The sequence below is a fragment of the Acanthopagrus latus genome, chromosome 6 (assembly GCF_904848185.1).
Source record: "Acanthopagrus latus isolate v.2019 chromosome 6, fAcaLat1.1, whole genome shotgun sequence".
Classification (NCBI taxonomy): Eukaryota; Metazoa; Chordata; class Actinopteri; order Spariformes; family Sparidae; genus Acanthopagrus; species Acanthopagrus latus.
In genome coordinates, this window is record NC_051044.1 from 12,785,368 (window position 1) to 12,805,621 (window position 20,254).

At 40.4% G+C, this 20,254-nt stretch overlaps 1 protein-coding gene and 1 long non-coding RNA gene across 4 annotated transcripts in view; one reads left to right on the forward strand and one right to left on the reverse strand.

Annotated features, from left to right (window-relative positions):
- Positions 1 to 941: 941 nt before the first annotated feature.
- slc6a1b (solute carrier family 6 member 1b) lies at positions 942 to 17,562 on the forward strand. Its single transcript, XM_037100283.1, has 15 exons — positions 942 to 1,576; positions 2,957 to 3,393; positions 3,700 to 3,831; positions 4,059 to 4,159; positions 4,635 to 4,744; positions 5,231 to 5,363; positions 6,560 to 6,694; positions 8,169 to 8,272; positions 8,807 to 8,931; positions 9,812 to 9,924; positions 10,234 to 10,365; positions 12,486 to 12,588; positions 12,761 to 12,861; positions 13,199 to 13,366; positions 14,939 to 17,562. The coding sequence occupies exons 2-15, from the start codon at positions 3,147 to 3,149 to the stop codon at positions 15,050 to 15,052; spliced, it is 1,818 nt and encodes a 605-aa protein (XP_036956178.1). The 5' UTR covers positions 942 to 1,576; positions 2,957 to 3,146; the 3' UTR covers positions 15,053 to 17,562.
- The window catches only part of LOC119020730, a 28,839-nt gene continuing 15,322 nt past the window's right edge, over positions 6,738 to 20,254 (reverse strand). Inside the window, exons 4-5 of one of the 3 annotated variants that reach the window (XR_005075406.1) lie at positions 10,619 to 10,700; positions 6,738 to 7,271 (exon numbers count right to left, since the gene is read on the reverse strand). This is a non-coding gene — a long non-coding RNA (uncharacterized LOC119020730). The other 2 variants (XR_005075404.1, XR_005075405.1) reach the window with 2 other exon arrangements.

A 20,254-nucleotide genomic window follows, 5' to 3' on the forward strand; every position in this document is an offset into this window, starting at 1 on the left:
GCGCTGTATCAGCACCGCACAGCCTACAGTATGGCGGAAGCGGACAAAAAGAAGCAAAGATGGAAGGGGAAGATTTAGGCAGATGAGCTTGGGAGGTAGCAAAGGAAGTAAGCCTTGAGGGAAATAGGGAAAAGAAAAAGGAGAGGAAAGGGAGGATATGGGAGTGTCAGAAAGCAGGGTTTTGTTGAATGTTTTTCGATGCATTTCATGCATCTATAAGCCATGACTGCATGTGATGCCACTTAACATTAAATTGAAGCTGCTTTGGCTCCAGACTATCACAAGTCATGATAAGGCGTCACCTGACAGCTTTACGACAAACTTGAAAATTAAATATCAGCATCACACTTTTCATCACTCACCCACGTCTGTCACATCCCAAGGCAGATTTTATGTGTGTATTTATTTATTTATCTTTAAATACTAACATTGGTTTAATCTTTACTCATTTTCACAACTCAAACTTTTAACTGTTAAACCCTGCGAGAGTCTAATCTCCCAGCGAGAACCTAATAATTTATCTCGATGTGGGAGTTAAAGTCTGCGTTAAGACTGCTCATTTGGGATGTTCCACAAGGGTATTTCATTTTGGAAGACAGCGGGCTAAGAAGATTATAAGCACAGTTTTCAATTTATCTCACACACCCTGACTCCCTTTATTGGCTGCGACCCTCTTATCATGTTGTGCCAGGGGGCGAGAGCAGCCACTGGCATCTTCTTTTGTATCTGGAGTGGCTGCATTTGATGCTTGATGCTTATTTTCTTCTCATGGCGTAGTCCTTTATTTTATTTATTTTTTTCCACTCAAGCTGTTTCCATGATAATCACCCACATTTGAATGGATGGAAGTTTGTTTTGTTTTTTTATCATAAAATGGAAACAGTGAACATGTGTCACTTAAGTGTGTGACAACTTTATGGGCAGCTAGTCATCTTTAGAAACTTACAGCAAAGGCAAATAAAAGGATGCCATCAAAACGTTAAGTAACCCATTGAAGTCCGTGTTGTGCATCAACTGGCCCTTGAGTGACTCAGAAAGGGAGAGGGAGAGAACGAGAGAGAGAGAGAAGTTGCTGATGTAAAAAAAAAAAAAAAAGAAAAAAGAAAAAAAGCAGCAGGAGTAAGGATATAAAACCTTGAGACAAGAGGATGCTCCTCTCTCAAACCCGCTGCCATCTCAGTGGTGGAAATGTTGGAGTTGGGGAGGGTCGACTTTGAGGTGACATTGACGCTATGTAGATGAGAGTGAGGATCCTGCGCTCCATGTTACGTCCCTGCTCGACTCAACTCAGACGGCGGCAGCTCCTTTCCCCGTCTTCTCTCCCCTCCTCTCTTTCAGCACCACTCCTTCCAGGACAGCACCTCGCTCTCGAAGACGCATTCGTCCGCCATCCTCCACCTTCAGGATCGTATACGTGCTCGCTGTCGACGGATGCAAAGTTTTCGCTCTGGTTTTATTCGAAAAGTGCGAGGAAGTAACTTTTTCTAAAAAAAAAAAAAAAAGAAAAGAAAAAAAAAGAAAAGAAAGGAAAAAAAGAATTGGGATTTTCCCATCGGGGAATTAACGGATTTTAATTGTAAGTATTCTGCTTCACAGCATGAATTTTACTTAAGCTAGAGACAGATTTGTGTTTGTTGACATGTTGTAACGATAGAGCACCTCGGAGGGATTGGGCAAATGCAGATGCGCCGAATTTGGCATCGTTGCGCGGATGTGCGCCCACACTTCACTCGATGGCGACGGAAGAGACTTATCTCACGAGGGTTATTAACGAGTTTGATCCTTCGGTCCTCCAGCCACATACGATTTAAACATGCCAAGCGTGGATATCTGACATGTGCACATGAAAATGCCCACACAGCTCCTTGTTCGCTAAATCTCAGTTCGCCTTGATTGTTTCTCTGAAGAAGCATCACGCGATCTCGACAATTAGTGAACACATTTGGTATAAAATGCTCATCATATAAAAATGAAAGGAACTGTGTCCATGTTGCCTCGTGTTGCGCTTCGCAATTACGCACGAGAGGTGATGGAGGGCGCAGGGAGCGCGCTCCGCGTTTCATCCGCTCAACTGCCAGGAGCAGGTGTTTATTTCCTCATTTTAAAAGTGAAACATGAAAATGAATAATTTTTAAATGTAGGACATTTCTCGTAGTGTGTTGTTTAAAACAAGTGTAGCTGATTTTATTTGTACTTAATGATTAGAAAAAAATACATACAAATAAAATATTTTAACTCCTGCAGATATTTAAAAAAAAGAAAGAAAAAAAAGCATTATTGTTATATTTCCTATTAAAAAGCTCCAGTGAGTTATATCAGCCTCTTCAGGTGATTCATTGGACATTATCGTCGCGTCTGACTCCTAAATGTGTTAAATTGCTCTTCTCTTGTACGGGAGCAGTAGGAAGTGGGCCATTGAATTAAGAGCGTAATGAATCAAGGACAAAAGCAGCCTCTAAATTTCGCCTAACATGCATTCACTCCAGGCAATTAAAAGTAATTCTTATTGCATGAGAAGTCTTTATTTGATCCCGTGGGGTTCACGGATCGAGGGGCACATTTTTTTTTCTCCCTCTCTCTCCTCTGCCCGAAGAAATGTCATGCAATTAGAATTGTTGCATGCAGAAAAACCGTGTAAAATAATATTTTACCAGGAAATATCAAACTTATTTTTCCCAGCTCAGACCAGTACCATGCCTATCCAGGGAAGCAATTCAGCCACGGATTACTTTTCAGATTTTTTTTCTTTTCTTTTCAAGATGTGAATATATTTAACAGTGAAGGCAGAATTACGCAAATGTTTATTGCTGACGTTCGACTCCAGAAAATATTTTCCAACAAGTAGATTTGCATTGGTAGCAAGTAAAAGACAACGTTAATGTCTTCTGTTTAAAAAAAAAAAAGAGAAGAAAAAAAAAACTCCATTCACATTTTTATATGTGTTGTTGTTTTGAAGGGCCGCTGGATCTCTGCTGAGCTGCAGCCTGCTTCTGCTCTCGATCACTCTCATTACCCCAGTTATTCGTCTCTACTCGGCTGTTGTCTGGGAGCTGGGTGCACAGGACGGAGAAGCTGTCGTCTGCCTGGACCGGTGCTGAAACCCCCTCGTCTCCACTGGTCAGGACTATCCGACACGCGCAGTGACCATGGCCACGAACGGGACCAAAGCCTCGGACGGACACGTCTTAACTGAGACGGTGAACGACGCGCCCACCACCACGCCAAACGACAAACCCAAAACCTTGGTGGTGAAAGTGCAGAAGACGAAAAATGAGCTACCCGAGAGAGAAACATGGGGTGGCAAATTTGACTTTCTTCTCTCTTGTGTCGGATACGCAATTGGACTGGGAAACGTCTGGAGATTTCCTTATTTATGTGGAAAAAACGGAGGAGGTAAACAGGAATTCTTGGCAATTTTCCTTTTATCCATACCCTCAAAAGGAGTGCAAAGATGTCGACATCAAAACCTGCCAGTTTGTCTTCCAGAGGTTTTTAATTAAAGTCTATCTCCCCCCTCCATACCCCACCCCCAACCCAATCTAAGCCGTGCGTAATTGCGCACAAGCCTGCGCTGTGATCTGGGGCGCAGTGTGAAACCAAATCCACCTTTAACCAAGTATTTTATCTGGATCATTATGAATGTTAAAAGTGTATGAGTCACCTTCACTTACACACCTTTACCTCTCCCCTCTCATTCAGGGGCCTTCTTGATTCCCTACTTTTTGACCCTCATATTTGCGGGCATGCCCCTGTTCTTTCTGGAGACGGCTCTTGGTCAGTACACGTCTATTGGAGGGCTTGGAGTGTGGAAGCTGGCCCCCATGTTCAAAGGTAAAAGACACCAATGTGATGTTACCCTTAAGGCCCTCAACCCTGCTTTGTTTAGAATGTTAACTGGGTGAAGGCCAGGCTGAATAACATAGACAAAGCTGGAAATTTGGGGGTTTTGTAAATGCATGACAATTCTCCCTTCAAGCATTTTTTACGTGTATAATTATTCTCGTTTGAAATTCAATGGAAATATTCCAGCATAATTTAACAACATCCCTTTGTTCCAGGTGTGGGTCTGGCTGCTGCTGTCCTGTCCTTCTGGCTAAATATCTATTACATTGTAATCATTTCCTGGGCTATTTACTATCTGTACAACTCCTTCACTAGTGTGAGTATTTGATATTTATATTCACACTGTTTCTTACTACAAAAATGTTATAACAGGATTTGAATACATGTCGAAAATTAAGGGGAAAGGTAATTTAGTTTCCTCGAAGTGCCCCTTTAAATTGCAACAAAGCACTTTGTTTTCACCCAAGTTGTATTTTTTAACATAGTAACCCTTTTTGTTATGTGGTAGGATCTGTTTGCCAGCACCTTTTATTTAAGGGTGCACAGACCTTAATAGGGTATGACATTTATTACTTCCTTTCCCACATAATTAGCTCCTTACACAAGGTATTGATAAATGCATTTGGCGATGAGGCATTCAGTCCTCTGAGAAAAGCATGAAATCTCAATGAGTATCATGGTCTTGGCTGCTCGACAACCAGAGAGAATGGGACCCGGCGGTGGGAGAGTGGTCCAAGTAAAAAGAGCTGTCTGTGTGATTTTTCTCTCTTTTTTTTCTCTTTAATTTTCAGAACCTGCCATGGCAGAGTTGTGGCAATCCCTGGAACACAGACCGCTGCTACACCAACTACAGCATCGCAGATACCAGAAACCTCACCAGTGCCGTGGTGGAGTTCTGGGAGTAAGTTGGAAACATGAGTCTGTTTTTATCACAAGGATATTGCGCCATTGTGAACAGATCTGAACTGCATAGAAAGATCATGGGCCTCACTGTGCATAATGAAGATCAGGGTGGGAGTCTGATGTTACCATTTGGATCTAAGGATCCAGTTGCTCAACAAATCCTCTAATATCTGTCCATCACCAGATACTTCTAGAAGAGGAAGAAATTGTGAACATACAATATAGGGCCTGAAATGAGCCTAAAAAAAAAAAAGCTGATGAGTGTTTAAATAATGCATGTAGACATACACGCAAGCAAGCATGACATCCCTTTACTGTTGCGACTTAAAAGCTTTAGGGGTGAGAAAAGGAATCAAGGCAGAGGGGTCTTTGTTTAAATCTAGACAAGTGTGTGCATATTTTTGTGGACCCATATGTGCTACGTGTTTGAGATTAAAGATGCCTTTGCGCGTTATAATAAAACCACTTTACTCCTGCCCTGCAGACGCAACATGCACCAGATGACTGATGGTCTGGAGAAGCCCGGGGAGATCAGGGTCCCACTGGCTATTACACTGGCCATTGCATGGGTGCTTGTCTATTTCTGCATCTGGAAGGGGGTCAGCTGGACTGGCAAAGTAAGTTAAGATAAGAACTAAATGGAATGGAAAAATCTAAATCCATCGGAAAATCGAATTTGCATCATCTTTATGGTGAGGTCATTGAATGGGCACTATGACATGTTGGATTAGTGTCTCGAATAAAGGGATTGCATAACTTCACTTAACTCTTAATCTATTCAGCTGTTTTCATGATTTCATAAGTTTTACTGTCATGAAATAATTGGAGATAATACGCAACAATTTCAGAACTTCTCAAGTTAAACAACACGATGACTGGCAATACTTTACTACCAAAAGTTTTTCTTCAAAGAGCAATACCATATGAAACATGCAATTTCATGCATTTAATCAAAAGAACCTTGAAGAAACATTATGTAGAAATTTCTGAGGAGTTGTTGTTTGAGGAGAGTTGGACCATTGTTACAATACAAATTGCAAGTCTGTAATAATTTGTCAGATGTTTCATTACATCATAAGGATGTTATGTGTTGAAAAAAGGGTAAACAGTTACATAATGTTGCTGTAAGTATGACACGCACCTGCATTTTGACACCATTGACCCTTATGTTCTGTTACAATCACTGTGTTAAAAGAACTACACTGGGCTGGTCTCAGTCCTGTTTATCAGATGGATCTGCGTTGATATGATGAATCCTCTATGCATACCAAAGTAAGTCTGGAGTTCCACAAGGCTCTGTGCTTGGACCGTTATTTTTCATTTTATATATGCTCTTTTTCTCTCATCAGTCACCAAGTGCTTACTCATGTTACATAAAGAAAACGATGGCCACAAAATGATAAAGCCATAATACATAGCGGTGTCAGGGACTGTGTCTTTGCTGGTTCACTTCTTAATCAGTGGATTATATCATGACTGCGCTGAAGTGTGTTGACTTTTGATAGCACAGTGTGAAATTAGTTCAGATAAGGAGGGAAATAGTACACTTCAAGTGTGCTGAACCCAACCATGCTGGGGTCATGTTGCCTCTGGGGAAAGGCTGACTAGGTCACTGTGCTGCACTGTGCTGTAGGGATGGTGCCACAGTACTGTAACACTGTTCATGACGAGTTGAACAACTAGCAGTTTCCACTTCTTCTCCAGTTCTGCAGCCTTGCAGGGCAATTTTTCCAAGTGAAAAAGTGCCCCGAGCTGATTTAAACACAGCTCGAATAATGATATATTTCATCTATTTTTTCTTTGTGTCCCACAGGTGGTGTACTTCTCAGCCACGTACCCTTACTTCATGCTATTCATCCTGTTTTGCCGTGGTGTCTCTCTACCTGGTGCTTTTGATGGAATCCTCTTCTACATCACACCAGACTTTGAAAAACTTAAGGAGTCTGAGGTAGGCCCTCCTTACGCTCAGCTCTCTCACTCTGCAGGCCTACATGTCTTAAGTTTAGGAAAACATTTGGCACTTGATCATCTAAAATAAAGGTGGCTGCAGAGGAGAAGCTAAGTCTGTGAGATGCATTTTGGATGCGTCATACAGGTTAGAGTAATGCCATTGTAGAGGTCATTGAAGTGTTCACCGACCTTAGTTTAATCAAGTGGACTTTCAATGATTGCATACTGTTGATAATAACACAATCACTGTGGATTGTATGGGCTCAATCATTTTCTTTACAATTCATATAGACTGCATACATAACTTTACCTTCAAATTGCATGGTACATAAAACTAACAATGGACGCAAACAACAGCTGTTGACGAAAAACAAGGTAGCAACAGAAACATAAATCATCATCCTCAATATTTCAACTGATATAACAAAGAAATGTTGAACGTGCCACACGTAACAATCTGCTTACTGTACTTCCTTGACTGGTCAGCTCAGTTAGCCATGCAGCTAGTGGTTTGGAATGGGAGCTTGGGGAATCTAAGTGTTGACACCTATAGCATGGGCGCTCTTCAGATAGCTCTGCAACATAATACATAGATGTCATGATGTCAAAACTGCTAATTGCTCCCTTTTTTTAAGGTTTTCAACTAAAACTTAAATGAATGTATGGTCCTTACGCTTTGGGGATTATTTGGTTCCAATACCCTTGCAATACCCTTTATTAGGATTTCAACACAGTCTTCTTCAATACAATCTATAATGGGGCTCCAGAGAAAATGTGTGAGCCTTCCTAACGGGAGGGGTTGTAGAACATAACAAAGCCAACGTGAAACAGATGGTTTGTCTTCATCAAGTTAATGCTGTAATATTGATTTAAGTGCACAGTACCAAAGAAGACTAAGAATCCACTTGGATCTGTTTAGTTTGGATAAGGATATCTATTAGCGCACAGAAATTGAAAAAAAAAAATTTAATGTATGTATTAATGTATTTTCCCTTGAGCAACAGAGCAACAAGCATACAAAAAGTCAAACCCCTGTGATGACTATACACCATTGTATTTATCTTGCTGATGCAGGCTGAGTATAAAGCATACTGTAGGCCCCAGACAGCTCCTGAAAGGCTGGAGTGTGCCAGCAGTTTGTAGCCTGATGTCCAGAAGAGAGAAGGCAGCTGAGTTAAGTTGATCAAGATGGGGTGCAATGTGATTAGACTGCATCAGATAAGTGTAACACAACAGCATTTAGGTGTCACAGTTTCACAGAAATAGTTTTCACTTCCTGACATCACATCAAAGGTCTATAAGAGACCAAATACATTTGTGCACATGGCTTGATCAGCCCAACAAAGAAAAATGGCTCAAAATGACTATGATCATCAGTGAAATTAATAAATAAATCTCTGTTTAGCATTGACAATGCACAGTCTACACTGGGGTTTTTAACATCTTTTTTTTTTTGATAATCTTTGTGTCAGGTATGGCTGGATGCTGCCACTCAGATCTTCTTTTCCTATGGGCTGGGATTAGGCTCTCTGATTGCTCTTGGCAGCTACAATACCTTCAATAACAACGTATACAGGTAGGTGATTATAATATGTGACATTTCAGATCAATTTATCACATGAATCAAAAACCTTACTGGATGAAATATCCAGCACCGGTCACTCACGCATCTGTTTTTGTTGTTAAAGGAGACCGTGCAGATGTCTCTTCCTGGGATTATTTTGGTCTCTTGGCAACATAGTGTCTGCTGTACCTTCTATTTTGGGACTATTTGAGCCTCCAGCTGTATCAGTCTTTTCATTATTTTGGCTCCGTTTTACACTCACAGGCACAGACGTTCGGTTTGCCTCTGTCACATTGTCAGATAAACACTGGCCTGCAGCCCGACTCTGTTCATCTCTGGTTCCAACTGTTTCGAAACTGCTGGAGCTCGCTGCCATTTTAAAAGAACAGGTCAATATAAATGTATTCAGCTGCTGCGCTGCTGCAGGATGCAAAATGGCTCTCCGCTGTCCCTTCCCCCCATGCCTCTCGACAATGTGTGACGGGTTGATAAGGAATTGATATAGGCGTGACAATGGCTGCCTTGTGCTTTGTCTCTCCCGTACAGAGATTCTGTCATTGTCTGCTGCATCAACTCCTTCACCAGCATGTTCGCTGGCTTTGTCATCTTCTCCATCGTCGGATTCATGGCCAATGTAACAAAAAGGCCCATCGCTGATGTGGCAGCCTCAGGTAATTGCAATCAATGTTGAAACTCCATACTGACAATAGGCACACGCGAGAAGAGATACTTGCAGGGGTGCGAAAAATTATTAGATTGCAAGATGTTATTCTATCTGTCAGAAAAGGAAGGTTTAAGCCCATCAGTCTACGCCAGCTTTGATTTCTGGGTTTATAAGGAAGAAAAATTGCTCAATGATTTCGCAAAATTCTGTCCTTTCTGAGTAGTCAAGTTTGACATTAAACGCTTGCACTTTTTTCTCCCAAGGTCACTTTAGATTTGGATGTTCTTTTTTAACAAGTATTGCAGTTACTGTTACAATAAAGTGCTGCAGTTATGAGTCCTAAAACCCAGAGATGAGTTGGCATTTTTGCACTTTTGAGTTTCCTTGACGTAACGATGGGGTTTTCTGAATGAGATTTTAGTTTGATGTCTTGAGGTCTCTGTTTAACACGGGCTTAAGAGATGTTCATCTTTTGTTCTACAAATGAAATACATAAATAAATACCCCACTCATACCCCCAAAGAGCACATCGTACTCTGTAGTAAGAAGCTTAGTTATGGTGATGTTGAAGTCGTGGTGTAGCTAGTTGATAACCAAATGCTAGCTTTTTCTTTTGCATTTTAAGCTTGAAAAATCATTCAAGCGGTGTAAGTATTGTTTTGTCTGCCAAAGTTTTCTACATTAATCCAAAATCGAACTGAAAATTCCAAATTGCGTTTTGTTGATGGAGGCAGGGCAATGCTAACTTCCGGGTTAGCCTACGAAAATACATCATCCCTGTGGCACTCAATTGCAGAGAACACATTTTTAAATAAAAACATTTCTGCAGTGTTATTAGTGTCCCATTGTAAATGCACATCAGCATGTTTATATTTATCTTTGGTCAGGACCTGGTCTGGCATTTTTGGCTTATCCTGAGGCCGTCACCCAGCTGCCCATCTCTCCTCTCTGGGCCATACTCTTTTTCTCCATGCTGCTGATGCTGGGAATCGACAGCCAGGTAAACTCTACCCAACAACATGACAACAACAACAACAAAGTGCTGATGTTTCAGTTTCTGTCGAGCATTAGAAAGTAAAAATTGTAATGAATGAATAAAATGTTCATGTTCTAATTCCATGGTTTCAGTGTCTCAAGGTAGAAGCCTTCACAGTGGTAGACAGTCATGTAAACGGAATGCTATGACGTAACATAGTACATCTTTCATTGATGAAAGTTACCTCTAATCCTTAGAAATAGGCCCAGTTTCTTTAATTGTGTCAACAGTGCGTTACGTAACAGTTCTGACATGACTCTGCAATCTCCTCAGTTCTGCACTGTGGAAGGCTTCATCACTGCTCTGGTTGATGAATTCCCTCATCTCCTCCGAAAACGCAGAGAAATCTTCATTGCAGTTGTCTGCCTTGTTTCTTACATCATTGGACTGTCCAACATCACACAGGTAAATACTTCATCACTGGGTAGTCAGTTCTAAAGCACTGTCAACAGCCTTTCAACTGAGTGACGCATTTAATTTATTATTTATCATATTCCGGTCAATGTTGAGTCTGTATTGTTATTCAGGTTATGAAATACTCATACACCATGATCTTCAAGGGGATCGCCAAAGTGTTTCAGGTCATTTAGCATCAAGCCTGAAAATGTGAAACAACATGAAACAGGTTAACAGCCATGATATCATTACACTTGGTTACCTTGGACCAAAGGAGGGTGACGTGGTCAGCTCCGTCTGTTCAACACTTTGGTCCAGAGTACAGGGTCTCATACATCCATGCCCTGAAATGTAGAATTTGTCACTACAATGAACTACTGTCTAAAGCCGCCATCGGGCATAATTGACTTCTGCCCAACACTTGCCCCACTTTCTGTGTAACAGCTGCAATTCCATGAAATGTGTGGATGATGAATCCTAATGCTTTTTAATGCCTTGCTAGTGCCACCATCAGGCCACAATTTTACTTGAAGTAAGTGGGAAAAAATGTCTGAGAGGCACTTTTCATAGATGATACAAAGATGTCATGTACTTTATGAAATAATTATTATTGCGGAACAAATTCATGGCCCTCACAGAATGAGGGGTACTTCATGAGCTCAAACATCCGAAGGGGTGAAGATGACCTATTATGCATGTTAGTTTTTTTTTTGTTCCTTCTTCAAAAGCTCCTCTCTCCTACAGAAAACACCGCTCCTGAAATGCCCCATCATTAGTCTCGCCTGTAATTCTGTGACATTGTGACATCACAGTAGGTCACCATGTTTGCATATTTTATGCCTAGCAGCTAGTTTGGCATATAAGAACTGATTTAGCACAGCTACCCTGTTTGTTATTAGCAGTCCTGGCTCAGGGATGGGTGACCTGACCAATCAGAGCAGACCAGGTATTCAAGAGGGGGGCCTTAAAGAGACAGGAGCTGAAACAGACACAGGTGGTATACAGAGCTTCAGCACTGGACAGTATAAGAAAACTGATGTGGTTTTAGAGCATTAAAGCATGTAAACCTGTTATAGTGGTGACTGACAATACAATTACGAATCTGAAAATGAGCATATCTCCCATTTAAAAAAAGGAATAAAATATGTATATAGTCTGTTTGAACCCATTATCATTCTAATGAAAGATCTTATGAGTTCCAGAAAGAGGTTACTTTATTTAATCATCAGTCTTCATTTGACCATTAAGATGCTGTTCAACTACTAAATTTCATATTCAAATTATTAATTTATTTTGATTCATGTTTTTTATGAATATCAAAGAATTAGACGATTTCAGTGCATTGGTTGATAGTTATCTCTCAATATTAGATGACATGTTTACTGAGCCACGTTTCAGCAGGATTGGCATGAGCTCTTCTTTTTCAGTTGTTTTCAATGTTTTTCGTCTCAAGAGCACCACGCTTTATCTACCCAACTTCCCAGCTTTATAATTTTTTCCTCACAAAACATTGCTGGCATTAGTTTTACAACAAGGGATGAAGCAGAGAGTCAGCAAAAAGTTGGCAAAGAAGCTTCAGTGTGTGGCTACTTTGAGCTAGAAATGACAGAATAACCGCAGGCCAAGGTCATGTTATCTAATGACACTAGAGGACCCTGCATTGTCCGTCTACTTCTGCCAAACTGGATTGTCATCATGCCACATGAACAGCCCTGTTACAGTGAGGCAGTTACCCTAATCACTGCTGCAGGCAGGATAAAATATATCCAGCTTCACAGGGCAAGAGCTGACGAACTGTAGCAGGTCCCTCAGAGCCGGTCTCCATAATGACCTGATAGCTGCAAGAGATCGCGGACAGACATGAAGTGTTTCAGGGAGATGCCTGACCTGCGCTGGTCATGTCTGTACTGCACAAGTCTTCGAACCAGTTCTGTCCTCACCAATGAGATGTCACCAACGCTCACCAGCCACAGCCGCTGGTGCTCTCGCCCTTGATGTTATTCCACTTGACCGATTTAGTCCTGTCCTGCATGTCCAGTACTATAATTGCATCTTCAGTGTTTTCCCCCTTCACCATCATCGGTCTTTATCATCTTCTCATCTTTTGTTTTTCTCCTCTCCTTTTGCAGGGTGGACTGTACGTTTTCAAGCTATTCGACTACTATTCAGCTAGTGGAATGTGCCTGCTCTTCCTGGTCTTCTTTGAGTGCATCTCAATTTCTTGGTTCTATGGTGAGCCACACTCTTACAGATTGTTTTTTGTCCAACTTAAAACCGGACTAAACATTGCTGTCTTCTGTTGAACTCTAAAATCTCAAAATCTCAACATCCAAGATCCACACTCGATCCTGAATTATAGATGAACATGATACCTAAAACTGTATTCATCATCGTTTATCACCAGGTGTGGACAAGTTCTATGACAACATTGAGGAGATGATTGGCCACAGGCCCTGTCTGTGGTGGAAGGCCTGCTGGGTTGTTTTCACTCCACTCATTGTGGTCGTAAGTAACACTGTTCCATCCTCCAGCAGGGAAAATAACACCACATCATGCACAATAATTAGGCTTATGAGGTACTTAGAACGATTGCTATGTAACGTGATTTTTCTTGTTACTTTAGCTTGATGGTTGTCCTTATAAAACCAAAAGTATTTCATGCCATTACTATCTGATACATCCTACCTCACTGTAAGATATCTTCATGTATATGACCAAGATTTTGGAATTTATTAGTCAAACGTTGAAACTAGCACAATATGTTAGTCAAGTTTTGTAATACGAGCTCTATGAACATGATGATGAAGGTGCTGAGATCTTCTTCCATGTCCCTCTTGCCCAGGGAGTCTTCTTGTTCAGTGCAGTGCAGATGGTTCCCCTAACCATGGGCGACTATGTGTTCCCAGCCTGGGGCCAGGGGGTAGGCTGGTGCATGGCCCTCTCCTCCATGACCCTCATCCCTGGCTACATGGTCTACATGTTCCTCACACTCAAAGGCACATACAAAGAGGTAAGATCAGTCCGGATTAAGTCTAAAATTGTGCAGATTTAATATACTATACAATATCCGTGTGTTAAAGGGAAGTGCAGTTACTGTATCCATGCACTTAAAGGAAAGGGTATATAAAAAGAAAGACTTCTAGTTACTGCAAAGCCACAGATTTTCCAGAACATATACTACCTCTGAGCATTTCACACATCTATTAACTGGGTTGTATTTTAATCTGCAGTCAGCAGCGAGGCTGAGTTTCAAGTGGATTACTTGGTATGCAAGATTTCTGGCTGAAACATATTACTAAACACTGTATGAGAGACAAATCCAGCAAGGCGAACACAGTGGTGTTTTTAGAGGGTGCTGATATTTTGTGAGGATAATGTGAATGCGAGCCCTGAGGATTTTTACAGAGGAGATCAGTTTTAACCATGTGGGGACGCTTGAATAAACAGTTAAGGTCACCCTGTCAGTTTTTACAACCAGTTAGGCTACCAGAATATATATTGATCCAGGATTTATTTCATCTTCGCTTACATTTACAACATTACATCAAGGCTGGCAATGAAGGTCGCACCTGAAATGTAATTCAGCAGCAAGAGGACTAACACTGGATGTTAAAATGCTTGGCTTAAGCGACTGTGCATTATAACTGTACCACAATTCAATGCTTTTGTAATGAGCAAACACACAGGCATGCTGGGTAAAGATGTGATAAATTGCCATGAAGAGCAGAAGAGAGATGAAAGGATTAGCAAAAAGAGTTTCTAATTAGTTCTGTTAAACCATTTTTGATTCCTTTTTTGCTACACCAGCCACTGAGTTCTCAGTATATTACATTCATTTGTATGTAGCAGAATGGTACACTGCATTTTTATTGATCTGATGATCCTAATCAATGACACATTATACCTTTTCCAGCACGCCATTTACATTAAAGAGCTTTTTGATTTGCAGTCATTCACAGTGAGCTAAATAATAACCTTACATCTACGTGGTACAGATATAGCTTTATAGCCGCCACTGACAGAATAAATGGGCCATAATTGCAGGCAGTGCAGCGGAGGCTGTCGGAGGCGATGTGCAGGTGTCAGATCCTGCAGTAACAGCTGATGGCTGATTGTCTAATTGTAGCAATCAGCCAGCTGATTAGTGCTCTGCACCCAGGCGGACGCTCAGTTTCACAAACACTCCATATAAATGCTGCAGAGCCTGGCTCGTAGTTTGAAACATTGGGAAGAAGTTTGGGATGGTTTGGGTTTTGGTTTGCGGGCACACTGGATCTGGCCCATAAAACATTTGTTAGTGTCATTAATACTGGCTTTCATGTTCCCTTTATCAGCTCTATCTCGGGCTGTATATCATGGAAAACACATTGTCTTTTCTGAGACTATCTAGGATGTTTCGATTCAGAGCCTGAGGCTGTGTATTCATCAAGCTCACAGCTGTGTAGCTGGCGTGTTCGGTTACAGCTTATGGGTTTGAGCTGTTTGGTTCCTCCTAATGGTATATGACAATGTCTCACTGTAATTTTGACACCATCTGTGTCAGCTGTGTGATACCAGTGATTTCACCACTCCTCTTTTTCAGCGTCTGCGGATGATGATCAAGCCGTTGAAACTGGCGAAGGCTCAGGAAAATGGCCCAGACCAGCAGACAGAAAACCAGAGTCAGAACCCTGCCAACGAGGAAGCCTACATCTAGAAACTTCTGCCTGTCTCTTGTCTCAACGGCCAGACTGGCGATCTCCACAGAAGAAACGTAATCAAGGTTGGGAACGACCACCAGACTTCCATGTCTGCTTTTATTCACCTACCTCCTGGGGACACGTGAGACCAACCTGATTACACAGTTATTTTTAGGGGTTTTATTTTTTGTTTGTTTATTTGTATAATACAGAGTTATAAAACTGATGAGTAAAAACAAACTACCCAGCAAAATTGTTGTGATATTATGAATTTCATTATGCAAAAAAGTTAGTCTTTTTAGAAAAGGAAATGTGACTTAGGAAATTACTGTATATTGAATATATAATTTAAATTTGGAGGCCCGCGTTGATTCAATAGTATTGTGCCACTTTGAAGATATTAACTAATCTACTAAACTACAATTACTGTACAAAGACAAATATGGGTTAAATGCATTTTGCTTGTACATGAAATAAATACATTAAAATGAATGCAGTGTTGTAGGTAAAACAAAAAAAATGCTATTTGAAAGTTTGTAAGTGAAAATTGAGTATTGACCAATTTAAGGCAAAGACAATATGGGAATGTGCAACAGGTAAGGCCAAATCTGCTCATATGTGTAAAATATAATTTAGCCAGACTATCACTCCCTCGCAGGATCCTGCAGTTTGCCTGAAATGTTTACCACCCATGTCTGGGACTACCTTTGAAAAGCACAAGCACAGTAAGGAATTTTGAAGCGTCCAACTTCTTTTCGGCTCGATTGAAATTTGTGACAACAGCAAAAATAACTTACATGTGATTCATAGCAAGAGACTGTTATAATTGTTTCTTTGTTTTCTAAAGAACAATAACTTTGTATGTTGTCCGAATCTTTTTTGTAGAGTCATTTTTAGGTCGTTTTCTATATGTGAGAGTGAGAAGGACCAAAATCATACTCGAGTTTGAAAGATCGGTGCACACAGTTGACTCACTGACTATATAGATAAAATCAAGCACCCCTCTTGCCTCCACAAAGAGCAACAGGGTAAAAAAAAGTAAAGACAGCATCCGCCTACAAGCACAATTTGAATCTATGTAGCCAGTACAGAAATCCTACATTTGCACTTTGTGTACTACATTTCTTTGGAAAATGTACATTTATTTTCACTCCTGCCAACAAGTTAAGTGGAAAGACAGAGTTGTGTCGCAATAAGCCAATGCCAATTCTGATCCATATTTCTAAACTGTGAGCCTGAATATGCTCCAGTGGCTGCTGCATTGAAGACTGCATGATAGATTTGGGAACCATTTACTTGTATATCTATTTAGTAACCCACTTCTCAGGAACAAAGGTGGACATGACCAAATTCTCTCAGATACTACCATTCTACACTGAAACAATTAATGCTGTATTTAAAAAAGAAAAAAAAGAAAAAAGAAATGCAACTATTATCAAATTTCTGCCAATTCCTCCCGTTACTCCAACAAACCTTGAGGAGCAACAAAACCGGAAAACAAGAGGCAGTATTAAAATATAGATAACTGAGCACACCCGGAAGCTGATCCAAAATGTCTCTTTTCTGTGTGCCATTTCAGCAAGCATCATTTCTTTCAGTGTAAATGAACTGTGATGGCCTTCACTCAGTCATTTTAGTAGAAGCCATAATGTGTTTCTATCCTGTGGCGAGTGCAGATATTCAATATCAGTCTCGGAGAGAGAAACTTTGGCTCAGTCAGAGGTCAAAGCCGGCAAAAGCACTGTTAACACAGCAGGACATAGCCAGATTGCTGTATAGGCCAACACCACTGAAACTACTCCTTACCAAGGGATAAAGAAAAAACCTATTATTACATATCAAGTTTGCTCGGCAATATAAAAACAAACGTATAGAAGCTGACTTAATGACAGGCCACAGATATCACTGTATTATTATGAAGGAGGATCAAGAAAATATGCTTCTGTGGCAGCTACGTGCGACAGGAATCAGGTTGAATCAGTCCCGCTTATTTTCTTTAATTTATGTTCTTTTTCTCTCAAAGATATGTGAATTAAAATGTGCAATGACAAAGGGTTCCGTGAATTTTGTATAAAGTTACCATACTGCAGTTTTCTCTCTTGAATGATGTTGTAAACTGGACTGTGTAATACATGTATCTGTGAATGTCCGTACAAACCTGAGTTTTTCTTTTCTTTTGTCTAAATGTTGAACAAAAAAAAAAGTGATATTATTTGCTGTTTTCTGCAATAATATTATCTCAGAAACTAAAGCACATATCTCTCTCAACTGTAATAATTATAATTACAATAACAGAATAGAGTAATAATAAAGATGATAACAACAATAATAATAATAATGATGATAATGTAATAGAAATGTCTAGTCAGAGAATATTGTTTTGTATATTTCTAGCTGTTTCATGGGCCTAATGTAAAATATTCTATGTAAAAAAATATAATAAATGTCTTTAGATGGTGTTATATGAAAAAGCATGATTGCAATATATGTTATCTGCAAAAAATAAATAAAGACCTATAGATTATAATGTCTGTGTCATGTAATCTTTCTGTCTTCTGTCAGAGGAGCAGGCAACATTTGGTGTCCACTCAGTTTTTAGCACTTTAAAAAAAGTGTTTTTTTAAAAAAGCCAATGGGGAGTTTTAGGAAGTACAAATACCATTTGTTTTTGTTAAAGGGATGTGACTCTTTGAATAGCTTTAAGTGCTGACTTAAAAGGCATGCAAATGCTCTTCAAATATGCTTTCTGCATTGTTGAATGGGTTGGTTTTGCTTAACACTGACCCACTCGGTGTTATGCTAATGCTTGATTTATTATGTAAGGGGGAATGAATATGCAATCAGCTCCATCACTGCAAGAGATGTTCCCTGCGAACTTCGCTGATAGTTCCTGACAAAATAGTTCTCGCAACAGCAATATCCTAGTGACACCTGCACTGAGAGCTGTGCCAGCAGAGACTCTATGGCTGCCATGGCTGACAGCCAATCCCTCCCAGTCACAATGCACCATCCATCTCCCTGTTGTTATGCAGTCGTTAGCCTACATTTGTATAATCCGAATAGCCACCAAATCATCACAAAATGCCCAGTGACAAAGAAGTACACAATGTGTAGACATCTTTATTTGAAAGGATTTATGACAAGTGAACAGCAAAAATAATACTTCTGGCATTGCACATGAGATGGAAAATGCTTGAATTAACAAACATGTCTTTATATTACATGTCAGCATAAATCTCTCTTGGCTCTACTGCTTAACATTTGTTGTCACTTTAAACACCAATGAAACATTGTAATTATTGTTTATGTGCTACCCACACACACCGAGGTCACATCTCCTCCAGTAGTTCTAGGACCTTGAATCTATGCGTTAAGAGCTTTACTCTGTCAAACTGTTCATATGGCTCGGCACTTTTGAATGTCACATAAGGCATCCTGTTTACTTTGCTGTCTCTTTTTCCAGCTACAATTGCAGCTACACAACTTTCAAGGCAGAGACGTGAACACATGATGTGAATGCATTACACGTACAGACAATCGTGTCAAGGCTTTGACCTCATCACCCAACAAAACAATACAGCAAACTCAAGACAACATAGATTGGGGTGTGAAAATAATAGAATCATCACCAACCAATGAAGACATCTAAATATTTGCTTTGTTCTTAACCACACACAAAAGTCTCTCTTGTACAGGTATGCTCTGGAACACTACTCATACACACCAAGGTCACATCATATGTAATACTGTCTCACTCTTTATAACGCTTGGATCTCTTGTGCATCTGGAAGGGCATCTTCGAAAGCTGGTTATGTGAATGCACTTTATATAAGAGTGCTTATTTGTTGTCTCTGCTCCAACCTCATCACATCCCAAAGCAGTAAAACAAACTCAACACAACAGATTTTTGGGAGTTACAGTTCCACTGGTCAACAAAAGGCTTCAGACCTCATGAAACTATGGGGTTGTCAGATATTTTCCAAGAATATGACACGTCCTCTCCAACTACTAAATTGCAGCGGGCTGCGTCCATCAATTTCTTTTAAAATGCAGTTACCGAAATGCAGTGACTGGCAGGGTGTGTGGAGGTGTGAAAATAGGCAGAATTTGAACTGCTCAGTCAATGCCTTTGAGAGTTATCCCCCTTTTTCCTTTATTGAGGCAAGACTACAAAGACATGCCAAAGACACGGGAGTCTTGGAGGAGGAAGTAATGGAAAGAAGCCAGAAGGAGGTTGAAATAAAATAGAAAAAGCTTTGCAATTGACTGGAGTAACTGGAGGGAAAAGGCTGCTCGGAAAGCCACGATATCTGTGCCCCTTCCCTCTCTCTGACAGCAGGCTCCCCCCCCACCCCCATCTTCAATGGTGGCCAGTTTGGAAGAGGTATGAGAGGTTTGCCTTTAGATTTGGTCGAACATGGTGACCAACTTCATTTGAAGCATACTGATGCCTTCATACACAAATAGAATTTGGGGTGTGAAGATGACAGGGCTGATGAAATGCTGTAGGATGCAGAAATAAGTCAGTATCATCAGGTGACAGCTGATAAGTTTTCAGTCGAGACATGACAAATCAAAAGACTAAGCCGAGTGATGACAGCTCAAATACGTGATTGAATGCGAGGTGTATTGGATATACTGTACATTGCAGAGATCACTGTGAGTAATGTGAGAGTAGACTCCAGTTTTAGTTTTTTTCTGAACTAGCTCACAGGCTTTGCATTCTTCAGCCTAATCATGTGGAACAGATTGTTGTGAATGCAGAATATATATAGATTTTGCAATCATCATCTTGGCTCTGACATCATCATTCCTTGCAAGCATATACTAGCTCAGCAAAACAGAGATTGGGGAGTGATGATAATACATATCACTAAAAAACAGGCAGTCGATACAGAGCCCAACACCACATATTATGTTAAATCTACTATATGAATGCTTGTAACAAAGCGCTTTCAGCAATTTTCCCAAAATAACACCTCAGACCACATATCTACTGAGCACTGGTGCCTGACTCAGTGGTACGCACTGGCACCAGCCACCGTTTGGCTGTTGATATGATGGCACCTCAGAAAATGATAGAAGGATACCAGACGTCTTCTAAACTGGGACGAAAGTAGAAGGGCTCAGGTTAAGTTGGAGGACAACAAATATAAAAGTTTACTACCATGCTTTGGGATGTTCACTTTAAAAAGTGAGGTGTAAGAATTTAGTCGAAA